The sequence below is a fragment of the Oncorhynchus mykiss genome, chromosome 23, assembly GCF_013265735.2.
Source record: "Oncorhynchus mykiss isolate Arlee chromosome 23, USDA_OmykA_1.1, whole genome shotgun sequence".
Classification (NCBI taxonomy): Eukaryota; Metazoa; Chordata; class Actinopteri; order Salmoniformes; family Salmonidae; genus Oncorhynchus; species Oncorhynchus mykiss.
This window is the reverse complement of record NC_048587.1, coordinates 37,851,973-37,875,494: the sequence shown is the minus strand read 5'-3', so window position 1 is coordinate 37,875,494 and position 23,522 is coordinate 37,851,973. Positions and strand designations below refer to the sequence as shown.

Sequence of the window (23,522 nt, the reverse complement as noted above, 5' to 3'; positions counted from 1 at the left end):
CTGCAGGTGTGATGTTCAGATGTACCAATCCTGTGCAGGTGTTGTTACACGTGGTCTGCCACTGCAAGGACGATCAACTGTCCGTCCTGTCTCCCTGTAGCGCTGTCTTAGGCGTACATTGCAATTTATTGCCCTGGCCACATCAGCAGCCCTCATGCCTCCTTGCAGCATGCCTAAGGCACGTTCACGCAGATGAGCAGGGACCCTGGGCATCGTACTGTTGGTGTTTTTCAGAGTCAGTAGAAAGGCCTCTTTACTGTCCTAAGTTTTCATAACTGTGACCTTAATTGCCTACCGTTGTAAGCTGTTAGTGTCTTAACGACTGTTCCACAGGTGCATGTTCATTAATTGTTTATGGTTCATTGAACAAGCATGGGAAACAGTGTTTAAACTGTTATTTGGATTTTTACGAATTATCTTTGAACGACAGGGTCCTGAAAAATGGACGTTTCTTTTTTTGCTTCGTTTATAATATTTGATAAAAACATAATCATTTCAAACCGTGCTTGCATTTGTATACAATCACGTGTCTCTCTATTATGTGTGGGAATACTTTGGAACTGGTGTTTTTACAGTCTTTTATGTCCAACAATGAAACAATGTTTTTGCTCAGAAAACTTGGGGGGCCAAATAAAACCACCTGCAGGCCACCAGTTGGGGGAACCCTGATTTACGGTCTGAGTTATATGTCAACACATCTACAGTAGTACCTCATCTTCAATTTTGTCTGCATCTGTGAGGGGTTTGTATGCCTCTTTGTTGGGATGAAGAGCAGCCACAAACTCATAGTAGTCGATGTAGCCGTCACCATCCCGGTCAAATATGTCTGCCACCGCACTCATCTCCAGCCGACTGGTAGGGAATTCTGGAATGTAAAATAAAAAAACAGGGGTAAGACGCTCAACGCATTTTCACACTAGCATACTGAACTGAATCGTACTGTGCTGGCTCAGATATTTTTATTTTTGCATTGTTCTTTCCAGCATAGTTACATCTATGGTGAATGTGTAACCAGGCCAGCCCAGAGCAGCTCAGCTTGGCTTGGCTCTGTAATGTGAAGAGGGTATAAGTCAGGAGTGTGAGGGTACAGGTCAGGGTGTCAGGTAGCCTAGCATTTAAGAGCTTTGGGCCAGTAATTGAAAGGTTACTGGTTTGAATCCCAAGCTGACTAGGTGAAAAATCTGTTGATGTGCTCTTGAGCAAGGCACTTAAACCTAATTGCTTCTGCAAGTCGCTCTGGATAAGATGCAAAATGTAATTTTGCCCGGGGGCCAAATTGGTTATATTTCTTCGCTGTCAAAATTAGCAAAACATTTTCCTATATCCATAGTTTTTCAATGCTCCCTGACTGTCAATAAACTATATGAATGTAGGTCCATTATTATTTCTACACAGTTTCAATTTGGTTTTAGTCATTTTCAAGTATATATTTTTTACTCAAACCACCTGCGAGCCAGATTGGATCCTCTCACAAGACTTACTGGAGGAGAGGATGCCTTCAATGAACTCCTGTCTGGTGACCTTTCCATCCTGGTCCTTGTCAATGCGTCTGAAGAAGTCCATGACACGCGACTTCTTATGGTTCATCCATCGCATGTAGCGCTTCCGCCACACGTCAAAGTCAAAGTTGGCAAATTCCTTCAGCTGAAAAAAATAAACCACAATACATTGTACACTATGACACACATTGTACTGCACATAGTGATAATTTCTAAATGTCTCCATAAAGCACATAAAGTAATGAACATTTAGCTAACATAGGGTTAAATGATCAGATGTACCTCCTCAAGTCTGTCCATGGCATCGTTGAGTTTCCTCCTCCTGTCCAGGGCCAGCAGCCACACCTGCTGCCACTTGCTGACCAACAGGTTGACCCTGGGGTTCTTGGTCACTATGGGAGGCTGTGACGCTGATGGGTACATGGCTTGTGTGGGAGAACGCTTTCCTGTAAGTGAAAAACAACCTCCTGTTTAGTGATACCGCTTTTCCATTGTATAACTTTTGTTCCATACCAGAAAAAACATAGGAATGATATCATTTCGGGGACAGAGAGAGTGAGGTAAGCTATGAGGATGTTGTGTCATGGTGCAGCCAGTGCATCAGAGCAGGGCCAGGTGGCTGAGGTCAGGGTGTTTAGGGGGCCCCTGGTAGGGGTACATACTTCCACCTCTTCCTTTCTCCAGGACAGGGATTTGGGACTGGATGGCAGGTTCGCTACCACCCGCAGCCTTTCTTTTGTGTGTCTTGGTGATCGTGTCAACATCTGGTTGTTTCCTGGTCATTTCCTCCATGAATGTCTGCAGGGCCACACAAAAACAACATGTTTTCAGTTTGTACTGTATACCGTATTCACTTCAAAGGCAATGTACATGCATGCACAGTACACATAGAGTAACTCATGTTACTAGAAAGAGGGAGCTACTCTTCTAATAACAATTATAGTACTACCAGACTGGCATTGAACAGCATTGCAGTGGGAAATGTTTGACCTACCAAGCACCAAGTAATACACCAAACTCCACCTTCTACAATTTTCTTCCTTTACATCATATTGTAAAGGAGGATAACACAAGCCCCTGGTCACACGGTACCTGGTGTTCAGCAATAAGAGCTTTGACCTCGTCTATCTCCTGAGGCAGGACCTCCTTGTCCTTCTCGTTGAGTGTTGCCTCAGCCCACTGCAGCCAGCCCAGCAGACCCTCCAGCAGCTCCTGAGTGGCAAGCAGATCACTGAGGGCCATGGCCAGGCGCTGCTGGTGCTGCCGTGCCCAAGCCTGAACCTAATATGGAGAAACATGAATAATCAATTTAATGCAGCTGGTAATTTAGCAGATGCTTTTATCCAAAGCAAACCACAATTGAAAGTGATATATATTCAGTAACATGTGGTCCATGCGAATTCAAACCCACAACTCTGGTGTTAGTAACACCATGCTCAAACCCACTGAGACATTGGAACAACCCAGTGAGTCATTTGAACCCCCAACAACAAGAATTACATTCATGGCTTTTCACTTAAACTAGGATTAGGTACAGCCAAGTGAGAAAGTACTGTATCGGTATGACTGAGAAACGCGAAGAAACATCCTGGCAAGCATTGAGGTTATGCAAGTGATATTTAAGGAGATGGCAGACTGCTTTGCCATGATATAGGCCTATGATCTGTCACCCTCCAGTATGACGCACAGCAGACAGGCATGTAAGTGTTCACTGACCTCCTCGAACCGGGCTTTAATGATGGTGTTCCAGTGTTTGATGGTGGTGATAGAATCTGGATGGCAGATGGTCAAGATAGCCTCCCCCATACTGGTGGCTTTGTTCAGGCCTACTCTCTTCTCCTCCTGCTTCTTCATGAACTCCTGAAAGAGAACGGTTGGCTTCCATTAGCAATCGACAATGTTTGCATCAAAATATAAATAAAAAAGAAACCTAGCAGCCAGTATCTCTGTTTCTCTGTTCCTCTTTCAATACCTGGTCAAGTGGAGATGAAGAAAGTAATGATATGTGAAGTCAGGGGAAACTATTTTAGATCCAGTGAGATCATGCTTGAGGAAAAGTCAATATTGTGAAGCAGTTGGAATGGAATATCAAACCACCATGTAAAATCCATGTATGGCATTTCTACTTTTACTGGCAAGTGCAATGGATGTGTAAAGACTGTCAAAGTGAAGTGTGTTTTAAATGTCGACACTACATTATGAGAGTACCTCAGCAGAAAATAATGATAGTCGAGTGGAGAAACAAACCCACATTCTCTGCAAATAGCTGCCTTAAATGCCATATGTTTGAGCTAGGTACTATTTTGCTCAGAATGAAAATAGTTCCATGCGAGCCTGATCCCTAAAGCATATACAAGGCTTTAATAGCCCAGAAAAACTCTTAATCTATGGCCCGATATTGCATTTCACATTTGGTCAGCTTTTATCTAAAAGCTTTATTCTATATTATGGATATTGCTGGATTTTGCTTTAGGGACCTTTGTGTCCACCTTGGAAGTTAATCCGTAGGGAAACACTGTGTTATTCTATAGGATGACGATGTTCCAGGTTAAATGTCACTTGCCTTGTGCTGCTCGATAAGAGCCCTGAGGGCATCCTCGTCGTCGGGCAGGGTGCCATGGAAACGAAGGCTCTGCTCAGCCTCGGCCAGCCACTCCAGCAGGATATGGACCGTAGAGTGGAACTCCTCAGCCTGCAGCCAGAGGACAGGGGACAGAGAGGTTCACCAACACACAGGTCTGCAAAAAGCATTCCTCCTCCAGGTCTGAATGGTTGCATTCCAGAATTCTTTTTTTTGCAGACACACTGCACTGCTCAGTAGATTGCTATGATCATATGAATGATGTTCCTAAGACGTTTAACAGATCTCTTTTGTTATATTAACCCATCCACCACTCCCCAAAGCTTTATTAGATCTGATCATCTGTGAAACTGAATAAAAAGATGACCTGCAACGCCACAAATGTAATTTGAATAGGTGATATAGAGAGGTTTGGCATAGTGAGAGTCCTACCTGACACAATGCCTGTTCCAGCCGAGTCTGTTTAGATACTGAGCGGGCGCACACAGTCTCCCAGCGAGCGCTCAGCTCCTGCATCTGAGCTTTGACCCAGGATGAGTCTTCATGGCTGCTCTCAATCAGGTCCTTAGCCGAACGCTTCAGGGCCGCAACGCTCCCCGTCCTCTTCCCCAGCTCCTTTTGGAATACCTGGAAGATACGTCAGAGAGAGAACTAATGAGACACGACACACAGACCCAGAGATACATGGAAACAAACACACAGACGCAGAGATACATGTAAACAAACACACAGACACAGAGAAACATGTAAACAAACACACAGACACAGAGATACATGGAAACAAACACACAGACACAGAGAAACATGTAAACAAACACACAGACACAGAGAAACATGTAAACAAACACACAGGCACAGAGAAACATGTAAGCAAACACACGCACACTGATCATGTTTCCCAATAACCACAAACTCCATCTATCCATTACTGAATATACAGCATTTTGCCACATCACAAGTAATTATTGCTAGAATATCCCTTGTGCCAATATAAATTAGACCAGGTTATACAAACAGTCATCTAGCACCATTTCCCTCAGGGCTGTGGTCCTAAACAAAATAACCTCAATCAACACTGATTGTGAAAAAAGGTTAATACAGTTCAACAGGCCTGAAACCTGTCCAGCTAACACACTAACATGGTGCTAAAAGCACTTCCAATTTGAACAGTGTTGGGAAGGTTATTTTCTAAATGTCATCTGTTACAGTTACTGTTACCTGTCCAAAATTGTAATCAGTAAAGTAACTTATGGATTACCCAAACTCAGTGATGTATTTGGTTTACTTTCAGTTACATTTGGATGACTTTCCCCTTAAGAAGCATTAGAAGAAGACAAAAAGGATCCATCAAACGTATTTGGTGTGTCATCATAGTGGTCTCTGATTTGTGGTCAGACTCGCTCAGGTGGAACAAACTTAAACTTGTGCCTTTTTTCAATGCTGATTTGAATGTGATGGAGAAAACAAAAAGGTGTCATCATGTACTGTTTTGCAAATGTCCAAGAAGTAATCATCTAGTTATTTAAAAAGTATCTGTAATCTGATTACATGTAACCGATTACAGTGGCTAGCAAAAGTATTCTCCCCCCTTGGCATTTTTCCTATATTGTCGCCTTACAACCTGGAATTAAAATAGATGTTTGGGGGGTTGTATCATTTGATTCACACAACATGCCTACCACTTTGAAGATGCAAATATGTTTTATTGTGAAACAAACAAGACCAAAAAACTGAAGACTTGAGCGTGCATAACTATTCACCCCCCAATGTCAATACTTTGTAGAGCCACCTTTTGCAGCAATTACAGCTGCAAGTCTCTTGGGGTATGTCTCTATAAGCTTGGCACGTCTAGCCACTGGGATTTTTGCCCATTCTTCAAGGCAAAACTGCTCCAGCTCCTTCAAATTGGATGGGTTTTGCTGGTGTACAGCAATCTTTAAGTCATACCACAGATTCTCAATTGAATTGAGGTCTGGGCTTTGACTAGGCCATTCCAAGACATTTAAATGTTCCACTTAAACCACTCAAGTGTTGCTTTAGCAGTATGCTTAGGGTCATTGTCCTGCTGGAAGGTGAACCTCCGTCCCAGTCTCAAATCTCTGGAAGACTGAAACAGGTTTCCCTCAAGAATTTCTATGTATTTCATGCCATCCATCAATCCTTCAATTCAGACAGGTTTCCCTCAAGAATTTCCCTGTATTTAGCGCTATCCATCATTCCTTCAATTCTGACCAGTTTCCCAGTCCCTGACGATGAAAAACATCCCCGCTCTCGGGGTGATGAGAGGTGTTGGGTTTGTGCCAGACATTTTCCTTAATGGCCAAAAAGATCCATTTAGTCTCATCTGACCAAAGTACCTTCTTCCATATGTTTGGAGAGTATCCCACATGCCTTTTGACGAATACTAAACATGTTTGCTTATTTGTTTCTTTAAGCAATGGCTTTTTTTCTGGCCATTCTTCCGTAAAAGCCAAGCTCTGTGGAATGTACAGCTTAAAGTGGGTCTATGGACAGATACTCCAATCTCCGCTGTGGAGCTTTGCAGCTCCTTCAGGGTTATCTTTGGTCTCTTTGTTGCCTCTCTAATTAATGCCCTCCTTGCCTGGTCCGTGAGTTTTGGTGGGAGGCCCTCCCTTGGCAGGTTTGTTGTGGTGCCATATTCTTTCCATTTAAAAAAAATGGATTTAATGGTGCTCCATGGGATGTTCAAAGTATAACACAACCCTGATCTGTACTTCTCCACAACTTTGTCCCTGACCTGTTTGGAGAGCTCCTTGGTCTTCATGGTGCCGCTTGCTTGGTGGTGCTCCTTGCTTAGTGGTGTTGCAGACTCTGGGGCCTTTCAGAACAGGTATAGATATACTGAGATCATGTGACACTTAGATTGCACACAGGTGGACTTCATTTAACTAATTATGTGACTTCTGAAGGTAATTGGTTGCACCAGATCTTATTTAGGGGCTTCATAGCAAAGGGGTGAATACATATGCACGCACCGCTTTTCCATTTTTTTATTTTTATAATTATTTGACAAGTTATTTTTTACATTTCACTTCATCAATTTGGACTATTTTGTGTATGTACATTACATGAAATCCAAATAAAAATCCATTTAAATTACAGGTTGTAATGCAACAAAATAGGAAAAATGCCAAGGGGGATGAATACTTTTGCAAGGCACTGTACATGTTACTCCCCAACCTTGCTTCTGCACCCCCCATGAAGTCATCTGGATGAATTTGAAGGACATATATGGAGGGTGACTAAACCAAGCTCTGACTGTCGATCTACTTCAGCGCAGTGACTCAGATATCCTGCCAGGCCATGCACCTTTTATTTCTCTGTGCCTCAGCAATCTCTTGTCTCTGCCAATTCAAACCAGTGTTTTGTCACATAACACAAGTTCCATTTCCGACAAACATTTATGGGGGGAAAAAAATTACCGCTCTCGGGGCCATAATCATATTTCATATATTTAGCCTGTGAGCCACAGGAAGGAGAATAAAATACGCTGAACAATGAGAACAGCAAATCCACACACAGTGTAGCTTCTGAATTTTGACTCCTATTACATGGTACACCAATAGGTTATGTTTGAGCTTTAGAATCAAGTCAGATACATTTGCTTAGGCCCAGTAGGCACCTACTGCCATTGTTCCCTTGAACAAGGCACTTGTCCCCCAAACTGCTCCAAGGCTACGACTCCTGTGGCTGCACAATAAAGATCTATTCTACAAATGTTTATTTTTTTTTACCTTGTGACTGTCAATGAGATTAAGGACCAGGTCTATATCTCCATGTACTGGCTGGTCCTCGGCCAGCTGAGGCTCCACTCTGTACAGCCAGTCAATCAGGGCCTGAAGGGCATCAGTAAACTGACCAGAGAACAGCAGTGCCTCCTCAAGCTTGTTTTGCCTGAGAGGAAACACAGATCATTATTTGTGAAAATACGTAATGACCCCTGACAGCAGAAACTATCATTGTTTTCTATTATATATGCAATATCATTACGATTTGACAGCAACACTCAACTGCGGCAATATGCCTTTGAAAGGAATTATAGTTGAATCACAGTATATCCAAAGTCGTCACAAAGCCCACAGTTTCAGTATCCATCATTATCAAGATTAGATGAAAATATATAATAATATGCATATTATGTGTCCGAGACATAGCAATGTGCAGGTCATGTCCTCTTACCTCTCAACTGACTTGCCACAGACAGTGTCCCACTTGTCCCTCAGTTCACTCAGCATGTCATCCAGCTTCTGGTTGTCGTCCTGCAGTGACGTCTTGTCCTTCAGGGCGCGCCCCGTACGACTGGTTGTGTCATACACCGAGTGCTTGCTCCCCAGCGCCTTCTGGAACTCCTGCGTGAACCAATGGTGGAGAGACATGGTCATTATATAGGCTAGTTTATCCTATCCAAGTCAGCCTGTGGCTGGTTTTTAGCCTCATCTCCAGCCGTTCAACGTTTATACGGTATGTCTGGCAAAGAGAAACTAGTAGATTTTAGACTAGACAGCTGCACAGCCAACAGTGAAATGTCTGAAATTTAACAGTAGCATAAGCAATTTGACCATGGTCTCACTTTCTGTTTTGTTACGAATTGACAGATCGTCAGCAGCACAATTGAGAAACCACAGCTGAGTTATTTCTGAGGCACTACATATGATTTAACAGGTAGATTCCTTCACAGAGGATTGTCCCCCTAAACTACAGTCTACATTCTGTCATGGATTGAAATTTGTGAGTGGCGTGTGTGACCTATTTGCTCATGAAGGACACTATGTAGTGGCTGAAACCAAAACAAGGGGTCACAATTCAAGCGTCTTTCATCCATACGGATTAAAAGTATCCAAAATCAGGGCCGTCCCTAATACATTCTGTACATCCAGGGATTATGAAAGGATTAGCAAAAGCGCCTCACACACAACAGCTCAAGGACAACAACTGAATAGCCTAGTCCCTGACACCTAAAGCACTGATGAATACTGTATACTATAATTAAAAACAAAAAAATAGATGTTTTAAGTGAGAAGTACGCAATGGTCTGAAGATCAAAAAAATAAAGGAACTTCACATGAACAGCACAATGCTTACTCCACCCATGCTCTAAAGTACCAAGGCTTTCCAGCACACAGCTTTGACCTACTTCATTAGCTATGCTGGTCTATCGTAGTTCAAACAATATGTATGCAGGTTGCTTAAGATTCAAACCTTCTCAAACAGCCTAATTCATACTCTAAGAGTGGATGTGTTCCCACAATAATGTGATTTGTACCGCATACAAGTTAAACTTTTGGATTCTTCACACACCACACGAATCCCATTCCACAATTGTATTATTATTATATAAAAGCAAGCTTTGCTTTTATACCTACAAGACAATCACGCTTGATTGGGCAAGCTATTTTGTCCTGTAGTAATGTGGTGCCTGCCTGTATTTCCTTAAACCTTTACTTTAGCAATACATGTCATTTAGAAAAAATAAATCATTATCTTGTTTTGGTCAGTAGGTGCCCAACATAACAACAGGTTGTGGTGTGTTGGACACAGTCACTCATATATAAAGGTCTACCGTGCCTGTCTCCATTCCTGATTTCTGTAACCATTAGTTTACCTGTGTAACATTAACATAAGCTCAAAAACACTTGTTTTGCGAACATGGTCCTGTTTTATCAATTGCTGTGCTGATCATTGGGCAGTTCATTACCTCTCTCAAATGAATATGTAGCTTAAAGTTGTGTGTATTTGTATTTATTTATGCAATTAAGATGGTGATGCTATAATAATGCACACATACAATAGGCCTATATCTAAAAATACCTACAGCCTAACAATGTATACAATAAGGCCTATATCTAAACATACAGTGGGGCAAAAAAGTATTTAGTCAGCCACCAATTGTGCAAGTTCTCCCACTTAAAAAGATTCGAGAGGCCTGTCATTTTTATCATAGGTACACTTCAACTATGACAGACAAAATGAGAGGATTTTTAATGAATTTATTTGCAAATTATCTTTTTAAGTGGGAGAACTTGCACAATTGGTGGCTGACTAAATACTTTTTTGCCCCACTGTACCTACAGCCTAATGTGTGTGTATATATATATATTTCCTTGGTCTTTTACCAAATAGGGCTATCTTCTGTATACCACCCCAACTTTTCACCACAATGTATACAATAAGGCCTATATCTAAACATACCTACAGTATGTACATTAGGCTGTAGGTATTTTTGAGTGTTTTTGAGCTTATGTTAATGTTACACAGGAGTTCTAAAACTTTTGACCTGTAGAACTCCTGTGTAACATTAACATAAGCTCAAAAACACTCAAAAATACCTACAGCCTAATGTACATACATTAGGCTGTAGGTATGTTTAGATATAGGCCTTATTGTATACATTGTGGTGAAAAGTTGGGGTGGTATACAGAAGATAGCCCTATTTGGTAAAAGACCAAGTCCATAGTTACTAGTCCAACGCTCTAACCACTAGGCTACACTGCTGCCCCAACTAATCCTCAAGCTCTTGAATAGCTAGTTCAGAGCTTCAGCAAAATGTGAAACGTCTTTGGGTCCCCGAGGAGAGGTTTGAGAACCACTGCAGCAGCGCACAGTAGAGTGCAGTAAATTTCAGTACAGAAAAAAAAAGTAGAGAAAGTATTTTCAAAATTAATTGAAAACCAAAAAGGAACCTGATTTCAACATCCGGGAATATACGTATTTTCAATGTCTGAAAAAGACTGGGTTCAGATTTGTGGGAAGGCACTGAAAAGTAACTTGACACTGTTGATCAGTCAGCGCAAATTTGGATTAAAATGGCATGTACACTAGAGCCACGTCTATCTTGTGCCTTTTGCAGCTTGTTTCTAGCCTAAAGCATTGCAGAGTTATACATCCTATACTGTACATTTATATAATCCGGGTTTTGGGGGGCATTAGCCCTCTTCCCCACCCCTAGCGCAGTGCTAACTATGTTTTGTGGAAAAATGTAGGACTGGCATTTGAACGTGAGCTTGTTATCGTTAGCTAGCTTCTGTGTCAAGGTCAGCTGTTGTTGTCTGGCTCTAGCTATCTAGCTAATGGCTGAAGTTATTTGTGTAACAAATCTTCCATAAACAAATATAGCTACCTAGCTTTCAGATAACTGGTGTTAGCTAGCTAGCTAAAGAGGCTAGCTACTGGAATTTGGACAAGCACGCTAACGTTAGCTAATCAAAATATCTGTTTGCATTTATTGATTAACCACAGACTGTATACTGTACCCCCATTAACAGTGAGCTACAAAGTATTGCGAGAGTGACACATTTTTTGTTGTTTTGCCTCTGTACTTTAGCACTTTGGACTTTATATGATACAATTACTTTGAGGTTAAAGTACAGACTCAGCTTTAGGGTATTTTCATCTATATCGGGTGAACCGTTTAGAAATTACAGCCCTTTTTGTACAACATTTTAATGTGGATGCTACCATCATTACAGATAATCCTGAATGAATTGTGAATGACGATGAGTGAGAAAGTTACAGACACACAAATATCATACTTCCAAGAAATGCTAACCTCTCACCATTACAATAACATGGGAGGTTAGCATTTTTGGAGGGGTATGATATTGTGCATCTGTAACTTTCTCACCCATCTTTATTCATGATTCATTCAGGATTATCCATAATCATGGTAGCATCCACATTAATTAATGTAGAAGTGTTTCTAAACATATTATATTCTTATTTACAATAAAAGTGACTCTAAAATGACACAATGCATTACTTATCATCAATTTCTATCGGGCACAAAATAATCTGACATGTGTAGTGTCACAAGCTTGATATAGTCATTGCGTGCTATGAATATGGGACCAAATACTTCACTTTTTACTTCTTTAATAGACATAAGTGAATTTGTCCCAATACTAAAATGGGAGGACTATGTACAAAAAGTACTGTTGCTTGACCCAGTTAGATAGAACTCTGAGATTCGGCTAAAAAGATGTTAGCATTGTCAAAATTTTACAAAAAGGTAGCACATCATTGGTTCTTAATGGACAGAAATGAGCATGTGAGAGCAATACATTAGAAATTTAATAAAAACTGTTGCACCTACAAACTTAGTCAATCCAAAATATATTAAGTCCAATGGTCACCTTATGGACACTATAGTCTCGTTTCAATCCATCATCTAGAATTTAAAATAGGTAGGCACAGAAAATACTCTGAAAACTCAATTGCTAACAATCCTGTTAAAAAATTAGATATGTGGTTCTTGGTAACGGCTCATGACGTGTGTACCTCCAATCAAGCAGATTTGCCAATATTTATAGAGATTGGTGTTATATTGGTTTAGGGAGGTTTGAATTTAACATTGAGTTTAAAAAACAATGTCATACTATTTTGGGGGCAATAATGTATAAATCCTATACCCTAAAATGGCTTTCATAGTAAAACAGTGTTAAATTTATCTTTGTATGTTCCACTATTAAAAAAAAAACCCACAAAACTGTGGTTTTAGACAGCTGCGTTTGAAAATCACAGTTTTGATAAATGACTATGGTGTTGCTGCAGATGTTTGCTGTGCTAAATGACTCTCCTTCATAAAAGTCTGACTATCGGAGGGGTCTGCCAACTCTTTCATTAACAACCCCCCTATCCCCCTATTCCCCCTATCCCCCTATTCCCCCCCCCAAGGAAAAGGATTCAATGAGGTTCAGTCACCTTGTGCTGGGCCAGCTGCATCTTGATCTTGTCAGGGTCGTTGGCGATTTCCAGCTCCGAGTCCAAGGCCTTCTCCGACTCGTCCAACCATTCCGTCAGCTTGTTCCAGGTTTCGTGGAACTGAGGGGAGAGATGTAGCAAATGAGGCTTGTGTAAACCGCACTGTGATATATGACTTCCTTTGATTTATTGTTCTATGTTTGGATGAGTCTACTTTCAGCGCCTAGAAAAGTGATGGGTTCGTACTAATGAAAGAGCTCTGAGGCCAGTTTGTAACACCAGATTCCCTGTAATACTGATACAGCTTTCCTGCGATAATAAGCACCATAATGTAGTTGTGACACATCGTCTAGTCGACTTTTGTCTGCAAAGTATTAATGTACTGTATGGTATTTGACCTCACACCTCGTTAGTGACCTCACTTCTCTGTTTCTCTAAAAATGCCTATTGCCTAGTTATGTGGAAAGATGATGACGTCTACTACAGCCCACCTGTCTAACTTCCTCTGTCACCCTCTCGCTCACCCCCTCTCTCCCTCCCTTTCTCTCCATCTCTCCTTTCACTATGACTCTCTCTCTCTCACTTATTTTTTTCGACTTACATCAATTTCATATCCCACTTCAGTGTGGCAAGACTGCTGACTCCTAGCATATCAGTTTAGGCACTGTGTAATACTGTACCAACTGTGTAGTACATCAAGTGTACCCAAGGTGCTGTACCTGTTTGGCCCTCTTCCTGGCATCATCCAGCAGACGGCCCCTCTCCACAGACCTCTGCACCACCTTCTCCCAGCGGCCCTGCACACTGATCAGCAGGTTCTTGATCAGCACCACATCCTGCTTCTGGCTAAAGTACTTCAGGTGGGTCCCTGTCTTATCCAGCTCAACAATCTGCTCCCTGTGGGAGTTCACCTCCGTCACAAACACCTGCCAATACACACACATCAGAGGATCATGACAAATGTTACAATAGTGTTACACAGCGGAGTTGATCTTTTTTTATACCATTGTTGTAAGTAGAATGTTCACTTGACTAATGAGCAGAGTTCTGAATGAGAGTCAAATGGCCTTGTGGAGTCGTGGTTGGCCTGCTTGCACTGCAAGCTGTCTCGACTATGGAACCTAAGCCCATCAATTGTTTGTGCTATTGATATCATTAATACAAATTAAATCAGGATAGGAGGCTGATTAGTTAATAATTAGATAATACTGAACACTGAAATGACAAATCAAAAACCTATCAACATGTAAATCGATGTGTTATGTTAATAGTCTTCACACCGACACATACCTTGTGCTCATCTATCTGGAACATGATGTTTTCCAGGATGAGGGAGGCAGGAGAGGACATAGTGAGAGTCTGTTCAGCTTGGGTCAGCCAGTTGATGAAGTCCTGGAGAGAGTTATGGAACTCTGTGGCCAGAGTCAAGGCCTCCTCCAGTTTCACCTGAAGCACAGAGACAACAAAGCCACCTGAGAAACAGCATTCTTCCTACTGACACAAACATTCACACACGGATGTGCACACACACATATGCAAACTGACAGACAAGTTTGCCTAGCAAATACACACACACAGACACACACACACACACAAAGTATTGTACAACTAACCTTGTGGGGACACACAATTCAGTCCCTTTCAAAATCCTATTTTCCCTAACCCCTAACCCGTACTCTTACTCTAACCTTAACCCAAAAAACCTAACCTTAACCATAACCCTAGCTCCTAACGCTAAAACTAACTCTAGCTCCTAACCCTAACCCTTAATGTAATTCTAACCCTAACACTAATTCTAACCTTAACCCAAAACCCCTTGAAATAGCATTTGACCTCGTGGGGATGAACAAAATGTCACCAGTTGGTCAAATGTTTGTTCTGGTCCTCACAAGAATAGTTAAACACGTCCATACAGACACACACACACACACACACACACACACACACACACAAACATTCACCAAAAAACACACACAAGTTGTTTGTTAATTTGTTGCCACAACATTAGGTAATGATTGTAATTGGTTCAAACATGACTGACCTCTGTTTAGGCAGAGGAAGTCAGCATCTCTGGACTAGTTCAAGGAAAGAGGATGAGCTATCAAAACGATGCATCCTCTACAGTTATAAAAATAGCATCAATTAGCCTTTGATTGAATCAAACAGATGTATTCAGTGTGGTCGGTCCAACAGGGAGGATGAGTTTTGCCTTTGCCAGGCAAGCAAAAGAGTACAGCTAATGCTATATCCTCATCACGATAAACAATGGGGTAATAACATTACAGTCATTACAAGCCTAATGGCAAGTAAGTACTGTCTCCGGTATACAGTGATGTCTCTTTCTCCATGTTGGTTAATTTAGCTTTAATTCTGAATGAAGTGTGCTATCTTGACAAGCTAGCAAAATGCTTAGAAACTGCAGTGAGTTAAGTCGTAGAGTATGCATGGCATACCGTACAGTACAGTACACCATAGTTCAGTGGTCACCAACCTTTTCTGAGTCAAGATCACTTTCTGAGTCAAAATGCCGAGATCTAACGCTCTGATTTTTTATTAACGTGACTTAAAAAACGTAAGCCTACGCAACATTAACCAATTAAAAACAGTACTGTAACAATGAGGTTTGTGCAGTAAGCTATAGGCCCAATACATTATCACCACATACTGGCTTTGCTTGAATTTACCTGCCAATGCATTGTTGTTCGGACATTTAAAAAAATTATATTTCAAAATTTGAGGTAGGCTATATGATCACAACGGTAATAGATCCATTGGTGTATTACTTGTGAGGCACAGCTGAGTGAACATACATTTAAATAATTTGCTTTTTATTTTACTGGGCTGATGGTGCCTGCATCTGATGGTCAGTCTCAGCGAAGTAGAGAGCAGCAGACTGAGCGTCCGTCTCTCAACATCCCTCCGCTCTCCCTTTCCTCCACTGACACTGACCAAAAAAGGACACCGTCTTCCAGCTGATGACGAAACTCGAGTCGCACCACATTATTTCTGCCTCATGCACAAATTCATGTTGTTACTCTTACGAACAGAGAAGGTGAAATATTCCTTGATATTAAAAAATACCCAAGCTGCTATAATAACAACAACGCAAGCCTATAGATACACTTTCCTACTCATTCATTACTGCTGCAGTGCTTGTTGTAGTGCTGAGTGGAAATAGGGAAAAAACACATTTTATGTCTTATAAAAGTGTTGAATACAAAGTGTGGACAGTAATGAGTAAGAACTTAAACATGAACTCACTTATAAAAACAGCAGCTATTTTCTGTATTCGTTGACAGTCTCTCTCTAGTCATGGTTTTAAATGTTTTGAAATCTCATAGTATACATTTTTCCATAGCTTTCTGTTATGCCTGCTAAGTTATTGCAGACTCGATCATCTGAGAAATCTGATTGGCCAGCGGTAGACCTATAGTGCACTTGATTTCCTCTCTAGGCCCACCAGGAAGCCAGAGTTTGTACCTTCAGACACATGAAATGGCAACAGTTTGCCTAACGGTGGGCAGGGCAGCTGAATTGGCTGCACCTGCCACCAACAACTCGAGACTATTTGATTAAGAGACTTGACTGAGTTAGGAACAAACCCACATCCAACCCCAGCATTCCCTTTACGTTTCAACGTTTCAGCTGTTCATTAGAATGTCTCTGAAGATAAGAGGACTGTTCCATGATGACTAATGACTGATTAGTCAGGCACTTCCCAGTAGAGATCTGATCTGCTGGGTGACCACATCCTATGTGCTTGCCAACCTTATCTGCTGTACAGCAGTTATTACCACCTCATGGATTATAGGTTTAAAATGTACAGTAGAGTACAGGGTATGGAAGGGAACAAATGCTGAGCAGTAATGTCCCACAGGGGATATAATAAATCTCAACATTATGAATCATCAGACAAGTTCAGAACACTTGGTCGGGTGTGACCCATTCTAGCCAGGGTTTCCCCTAGATCATTTGTTAGACGGAGCACAATGGCCCCCAAATAACCCCAAACATCCAGGGCTTCTCAAATTAACATTTCCAATTTAAACCAATTTATGCAGGAAGTCTGGGCAGAGCAAGGAATGGTGGCCCATTCTGAAAGGGAACACTTGATTCATCCCATCTTAGCCCAACAACGCTGCTCCATGTCGCTTTACACTCCCTACCTTTCTCTCAGCCACCTTGACCTGTACCGACTCCCTCTTGTCCTGCAGGTTCCTGAGGTCCTGCTCTGTGTTGCTGTCCTGGTCGGAGGGGGTCATGGTGAGCAGCTGCTGACCTTTGTTCATCAGCTGCTGGTAGAGCTCCTCCTTGGCCTCTAATGCAGAACATAACTCCTGCAGGAGACCAAAAACATGAGGGGCTTAGAAAATATGTCTGCTGTTAGTATTAGTGTCCATTATAAATGAGTTGTTTGGCTCCTGGATGCTGATTGGCTGTCAAAGACACACCTAAAGTCATGCCATTTACCTGTGACTGTATTCAACACATAGCATGGCCTCTTGTGCCTTATTGCTTAAATAATAGCACTGACACTACTGTTTTACATGTCAAATTAATGGAATTTGGACAATAAGTCCAGTATACTTTTATTGTTGTCATTCTGCCAGTGTCCATGTCTGCTTTGTTACTGCTTCTTTACCGGTTAATTTTGTAATATAATCCAAATCAAGTCCAAACATGATGAAAGAATGAGAGTACTAAGGACAAACATAGCCAAGCTTTTCCACAAGCAAATTCCAACCTTCAAATCCCAAGTAAGTTCAGAGTCTTATAATATATATTTTTTCTAAACAATCTCCTGTTTTGGTTCCCATAATGCTAAATGGAATTCCCAGAATGGAGCATTCATAGGATAACCCAGACACTCTCACTATCAGAGGAAAGGCAAACAAGAACAAAACAGAAGAGCATGTCCCCTCCCAACATTCTCTGAGCACAGTCAGGGTTTAATCCATTTGTACACTTTCTTTGGGGGCTTTAAAGAGTAGGACACATTATCGTACATTTCACAACATCATTTAATTTTCACACTTCACACTTCAGAAAGAAACTGCAGACAAGGCCTGAGTTGCGCCCTTACAAGCCTGCCATCTGTATGAGGCCTTTTATATGGTTAAATACATACCAGATGGGCGTTAAGCTGCTCGCGGGCCGTGTCTGGTAAGCCTCCCACAGCCTTTGATGCTAACAGCTGACGCTCTGTGTCTTTCAGCCACTGCTGCATGTCTTCCATCTCGCCATGGAAACCTTGGGCCTGCAACACAATACAGCCTGAGTCAGAACAATGGACCTCATAGACGTATTGTGTGGAATTCAAGGGTGGGAAAGGGGAATGTTATGAGAAGTTATTAATTCCTCAGATACATTAATGGCCAAACATGGTTTGGTCTGAGGTTATTTGACAGAATGAACGATGGTGTTTGTGAACAGTTTAATCAATGAACATATTCCATGTTTAATTGCCTGAAACCAGCATGGCTTATTTCCTTCTAATTGTTTTCATTCATTTAATTCCCCATTTGAACCAGATAATGTAACAATGTCTGCACTCAATGTTACAATGTTGTCTACGCACCATGTTTTACATATTCATTGTACAGTGTGTTTGTTTTGGAAATCCACTTTTGTCCGTAAAATGCTTCTGACAGAGCTTTGTAGGTTTACTGTGTACTAAAGGGAAACATTATTGGAAAAAACATTGATTTCATTTTTGGCAACCCTTTCGAAACCCTCTCTAAAAATCAAGAGGGCTTACGTTTCAGAAAGTTTATTTCATACTCTTAAAACATGATTTATTCCTGGCCATAAAACCGTTAGTAATAGTAGAAATGTACTTAATAATAACCCTTTAAAAATGATTCAAATAAAATTACATATTCACTGGTCATTCATATTCCTTACATCACTTCTTTGACACCTTACATCAAAGCATTCCCCAAAATGTCAAAGTTATGAATAAGAGCACCTATAGCTGGGTTAGGAAAGGGGAGGCAGGAGGTGGAGGGCTTACATTATTTCTCTGTACCTCATACTCCCACTACTCTAAAACCTTCTTTATGAATTTGTGAAAAACAACAGTAATACAATCCAGCAGAGAACATCAATCATAGCTTCAGTTTCAGATATGAGTCATTATGGTGCCAGATTCCATATGGCAGCTGGGTATGGTGAAGGGGTGAGGCAGACTGAATATGAATATGAGGTACAGATGTAGGACCTTAATTTGACCTATATTGCCACAGCAAAATAATCCTGCAGCAACATGATTTGAACGTTTAGTCCAAAATGTTGCTTGATTTGTGGTTATATTATTAGCTGGCCAAAAGTAGTCTACATGAAAAGTGCAATACCGTGTGTTAGTGTGGGTTTTCAGTGAATTTATGTAAACCACAAAGCTCATCTGAAAATTCTCAGCAACAAAAGAGTAATCATATTAGGATCCTACATACAGTGCGTTATTTCAAAGTTTTGATGTCTTCACTATTTTTGTACAATATAGAAAATAGTTCAAATAAAGAAAAACCCTTGAATGAGTAGGTGTCCAAACTTTTGACTGGTACTGTATACCTGAAGCAGAGCACCGTCCAGCTGGTGTCTCCTCTGCTCTGTCTTCTCCAGGATGTTCTTCCAGCGCTGGGTGAGGTTCTCCAGTTTGCTCTGCAGTCCAGAGGCTTCCTCTCCAGAGGTGGACTCCACCAGGTCAGTACCAGCCTTATTGACCACCTCCACCGTGGTCTTATGGGCCAGCACATCGTTCTGGAGGACCTGGACACATCACAGTACAGGGATGGTTAAACACTAGGCCAGTGAGATCAATTAAATAAACAAGGCCCAAAGATCAGATAGCACTAAACTGGACAAAAAAAATGCTAAAAAGAGTGATAGTGTCTACTCCATATTAATGCCGTGTTCACGTCATGTCGGAAACTCTGAAATATCCGACTTGCTTACTCCTTGTAGATGGATCATACCTGAGTTTCCCACTTGGGAAGTATCAGAATCAACCAATAGGAAGCTCTATGCAAATAACTTACGTTCATTTTAATTCAGAGGTCCCGAGTTTCGGACATATCTGACTGTCTATTTATTCTAATGGTTAAGTTCAAATATGGTATAATCTGCTAAACTCTTATGGGACATATGTTTAGTAATGGAAAGGAAAAGACTAGATAAATCTGCTGCATGGTGGATTAAATTCCTGCATGGTGGTCCTCAACCAGACTGGTCAGACCCACATAACTTACATTTTCCACTGTCTGTGGATGATGGCTCAAAATACACACAGCCATTAAGGTGTCAGATAGATTATAAATTATAGGGGCTTTTGGAGGGAAGTGAAATAGATCAAATGCATTTGAAAGACTGTGGTCTGGGCAGATTTGTATATGCTTATAATGCATGTTGTACAGTGTCGTGTATGCAGACTGTGTAGGGTTGAACTTTGATGTTTGTTGTTGTGGTTAATCCAAAGGGTTATGGGGGTCAAGAGGTCATGAAAGGGTCACGTCAAGCTGCTCTGCAGTTATTGTAGTTGCATGAAAAAATACTGAAATAGCACTTTATACGAACAAGGGGAGATAAGTCTTACGTGGTGCTTGGCGAGCTCGATCTCAATGGCTTTGGGGTCTCCTGCAGCCTTCCTCTGCTCATTAAGCAGCTCTTCCGTGTTGCTCATCCAGGCCAGAAGCTCATCCAGCGCATGCTGGAACTGCCCCAGAGCCAACAGTGCTCCCTCTAGTTTGTGCTGCACACAATCAGGACAAACAAGTTCATACAAGAGTCACATGAAAACCCTCCTCATGTGAATTGACCCATAATCAGTCTCCTTTCATGGGAATGAGAGGGAAAGGGGCCTTTTCCAGTTAGAGAAACAGTACACTTCACTGTTCATTGTCTTTAAAAGGTTCTGATTAAGCAATAAAGCCAGAGGGAGTGTGGTATATGGCCAATATACCACGTGTAAGTGCTGTTCTTAGGCACGACACAACTCCCGAGGTGCCTTATTGCTATTATAAACTGGTTACCAAAGTAATTATAAAGTAAAAATAAATATTTTGTCATACCTGTGGTATATGGTCTGATATACCACGGGTGTCAGCCAATCAGCATTCAGGGCTCTAATCACCCAATTTCTATTTATACAACGAGTGGGTCTAATCCTGGACGCTAATTGGTTAAAACCGCATTCCAGCCGGTGTCTATACAAAATAGGACAAATGTCTTAAGTATAGCACACACTCTAGAAATAGTATTGAATCATCCTTATAAGGTTCTGCAATTTTCAATCACCCCCCTTCCCTCACCCTACTATAGTAAACCTCCAGCCCCTGTCTGACCCACCTATCTGACCCACCTGTCTGACCCACCTGTCTGTTGATGATATTTTCATCCAGGTTGTCCCAGAGCATTTTGAGCTCGGTCATGGGCTCTTGGATGGCACAGCGGTCGTACTCCTCCGTCACCTTCTTCAGCAGTAGGCCCGCCTGGTGGTTCAGACGCTCCATCTCGATCTGCAGCTGATACGCCTCACCTTTGAACTCCTGAAACACCACGCCACACAAGGGATTGTCAAGGGAACCTGTCAATATAACTACAGGGCTATTATCTGGAAAAAACGAAACATCTGACCCTTCCAGCCTCTCACAGTGAGGTAGTGCTCATTGATAATGTATGCTCCCCACTGTTTTCTGCTCCCAATATGTTATATTTTAATATACACTGAACAAAAATATAAACGCAACATGTAAAGTGTTGGTCCCATGTTTCATGAGCTGAAAAATCCCCAAAATGTTCCATATGCACGCACAAAAAGCTTATTTCGCAAAAATGTGTGCACAAATTTGTTTACATCCCTGTTAGTGAGCATTTCTCCTTTGCCAAGATAATCCATACACCTGACAGGTGTGGCATATCAAGAAGCTGATTAAACAGCATGATCATTACACAGCTGCACCTTGTGCTGGGGACAATAAAAGGCCACTTTAAAATGTGCAGTTTTGTCCCACAACACAATGCCACAGATGACTTAAGTTTCGAGGGAGCATGCAATTGGCATGCTGATTGCAGGAATGTCCACCAGAGCTGTTGCCAGAGAATATAATGTTCATTTCTCTACCATAAGCTACCTCCAAAATTGTTTTAGAGAATTTGGCAGTACGTCCATCTGGCCTCACAACCATAGACCACGTGTAACCACGCCAACCCAGGACCTCCACATCTGGCTTCTTCACCTACCTGATCGTTTGAGGGGGGTGCTGAGGATCATTTCTGTCTGTAATAAAGCCCTTTTGTGGGGAAAAGCTAATTCCAATTGGCTGGGCCTGGCTCCCCAGTGGGTGGGCCCGTGCCCTCCAAGGCCCATCCCTGCCCAGTCATGTGAAATCCATTGATTAGGGCCTAATTTATTTATTTGAATTGACTGATTTCCTTATGAACTGTAACTCAGTAAAATCTCAGTAAAATCTTTTTTTTGCTGCATGTTGCGTTTATATTTTTGTTCAGTATAACTACCATTGATACAGGTCAAAGGCTTTATTAAAATATCACTTACTGGGAGCATGGGGATCACAGGTTGGTGGCACCTTAATTAATTGGGGAGGACGGGCTCGTGGTAATAGCTAGTGCGGACTAGGTGGAATGGTATCAAATACTTCAAACACATGGTTTCCATGTGTTTAATTCCATTTGCGCCTTTCCAGCCATTATTATGACCCTTAGTCCCCTCAACAGCCTCCACTGATGGGAATAGCAAACATTGAGCGACATTACTTTTTTCTATTTGTTCAGCTCCTGTACAAATGTGGATGTGCCTAAAACCACCTCCATTAACTATTCCTTTTGAGAGACACGATAGCTTTGTCTTGTTGTAGATCAAAGGACAGAATTGCTATTCCATTGCTCTCTGGAGTATTAATGACACTCCTGCAGTGTTCCTACACTGTCGTCCAATAAGGGCAGGGCATGAACTGAACATTCACAGCATAAAAACAGATGTTGTTTGCTCTGTAATGTTGACATGGAATAAATCAACACAATAACTTGGGGGCGAGCAATTCAAAGTTCTTCATGATGTTTCGATCAGATACATGTGGAAATAGATCAATGGTTTGGTCTAAGATTGCTCATACATCTAGCTAATGCATTCTATATAATACAGGAACACAATACCTTGAGTTCTTCAATCTGCTGCTTGACAGTGTCTAGGTCTGTACCCACAGGTGACATAGAATCCAGTTTGTGCTCCACGATATCCACCCAGTCAAACATACCCTGTAGATAGAGGGAGTGGGCACCATTGTCACTGGGAGAATACAATGCTAGCTTTAAAACAGCTCAGATTTCACATTCATTATCATTAATATTTCACTTAAACAACCAATTATTGTCATGGAAAACCAACACTGTCAAGGAAAAAGAGTTATTAGCACATGGTGAAATAGAGGTGGACCTTAACTTAGTCACTCAAGTCTAGGATGGTTGTGAATGGGTAGTACATTTATAACCAACAGACTAGATCTAAGCCTTATTAAACCACTTCATTCAATTAGACACATACTCCACTACAAACAATCACAACCCATATAAAGAAAACAACAACTTACAAACAATATAAAGAAAACACATAAATGAATGATGCCCAAAATATAGCAACACTGCCTGTTACATGACAATTTACTTTGATCTATCTGTGCCTCGTAAATTGCTCAAAGTCATTGTAAACT

The 23,522-nt window shown here is 41.4% G+C and overlaps 1 protein-coding gene across 1 annotated transcript in view; it reads right to left on the bottom strand.

The window, feature by feature from the left end:
- dst (dystonin) overlaps positions 1-23,522 on the bottom strand; it is a 188,225-nt gene that overhangs the window by 11,851 nt on the left and 152,852 nt on the right. Inside the window, exons 75-93 of the mRNA XM_021580916.2 lie at positions 22,969-23,070; positions 21,168-21,341; positions 20,390-20,545; positions 19,369-19,566; positions 17,927-18,055; positions 16,965-17,135; positions 14,089-14,244; positions 13,518-13,724; positions 12,799-12,918; positions 8,281-8,450; positions 7,836-7,995; positions 4,513-4,707; positions 4,063-4,191; positions 3,216-3,359; positions 2,592-2,780; positions 2,162-2,297; positions 1,782-1,945; positions 1,482-1,644; positions 711-865 (exon numbers count right to left, since the gene is read on the bottom strand). Of these exons, the coding sequence (XP_021436591.2) occupies positions 711-865; positions 1,482-1,644; positions 1,782-1,945; positions 2,162-2,297; positions 2,592-2,780; positions 3,216-3,359; positions 4,063-4,191; positions 4,513-4,707; positions 7,836-7,995; positions 8,281-8,450; positions 12,799-12,918; positions 13,518-13,724; positions 14,089-14,244; positions 16,965-17,135; positions 17,927-18,055; positions 19,369-19,566; positions 20,390-20,545; positions 21,168-21,341; positions 22,969-23,070 (3,018 nt within the window). The remainder of the gene's footprint in view (positions 1-710; positions 866-1,481; positions 1,645-1,781; positions 1,946-2,161; positions 2,298-2,591; positions 2,781-3,215; positions 3,360-4,062; positions 4,192-4,512; positions 4,708-7,835; positions 7,996-8,280; positions 8,451-12,798; positions 12,919-13,517; positions 13,725-14,088; positions 14,245-16,964; positions 17,136-17,926; positions 18,056-19,368; positions 19,567-20,389; positions 20,546-21,167; positions 21,342-22,968; positions 23,071-23,522) is intronic.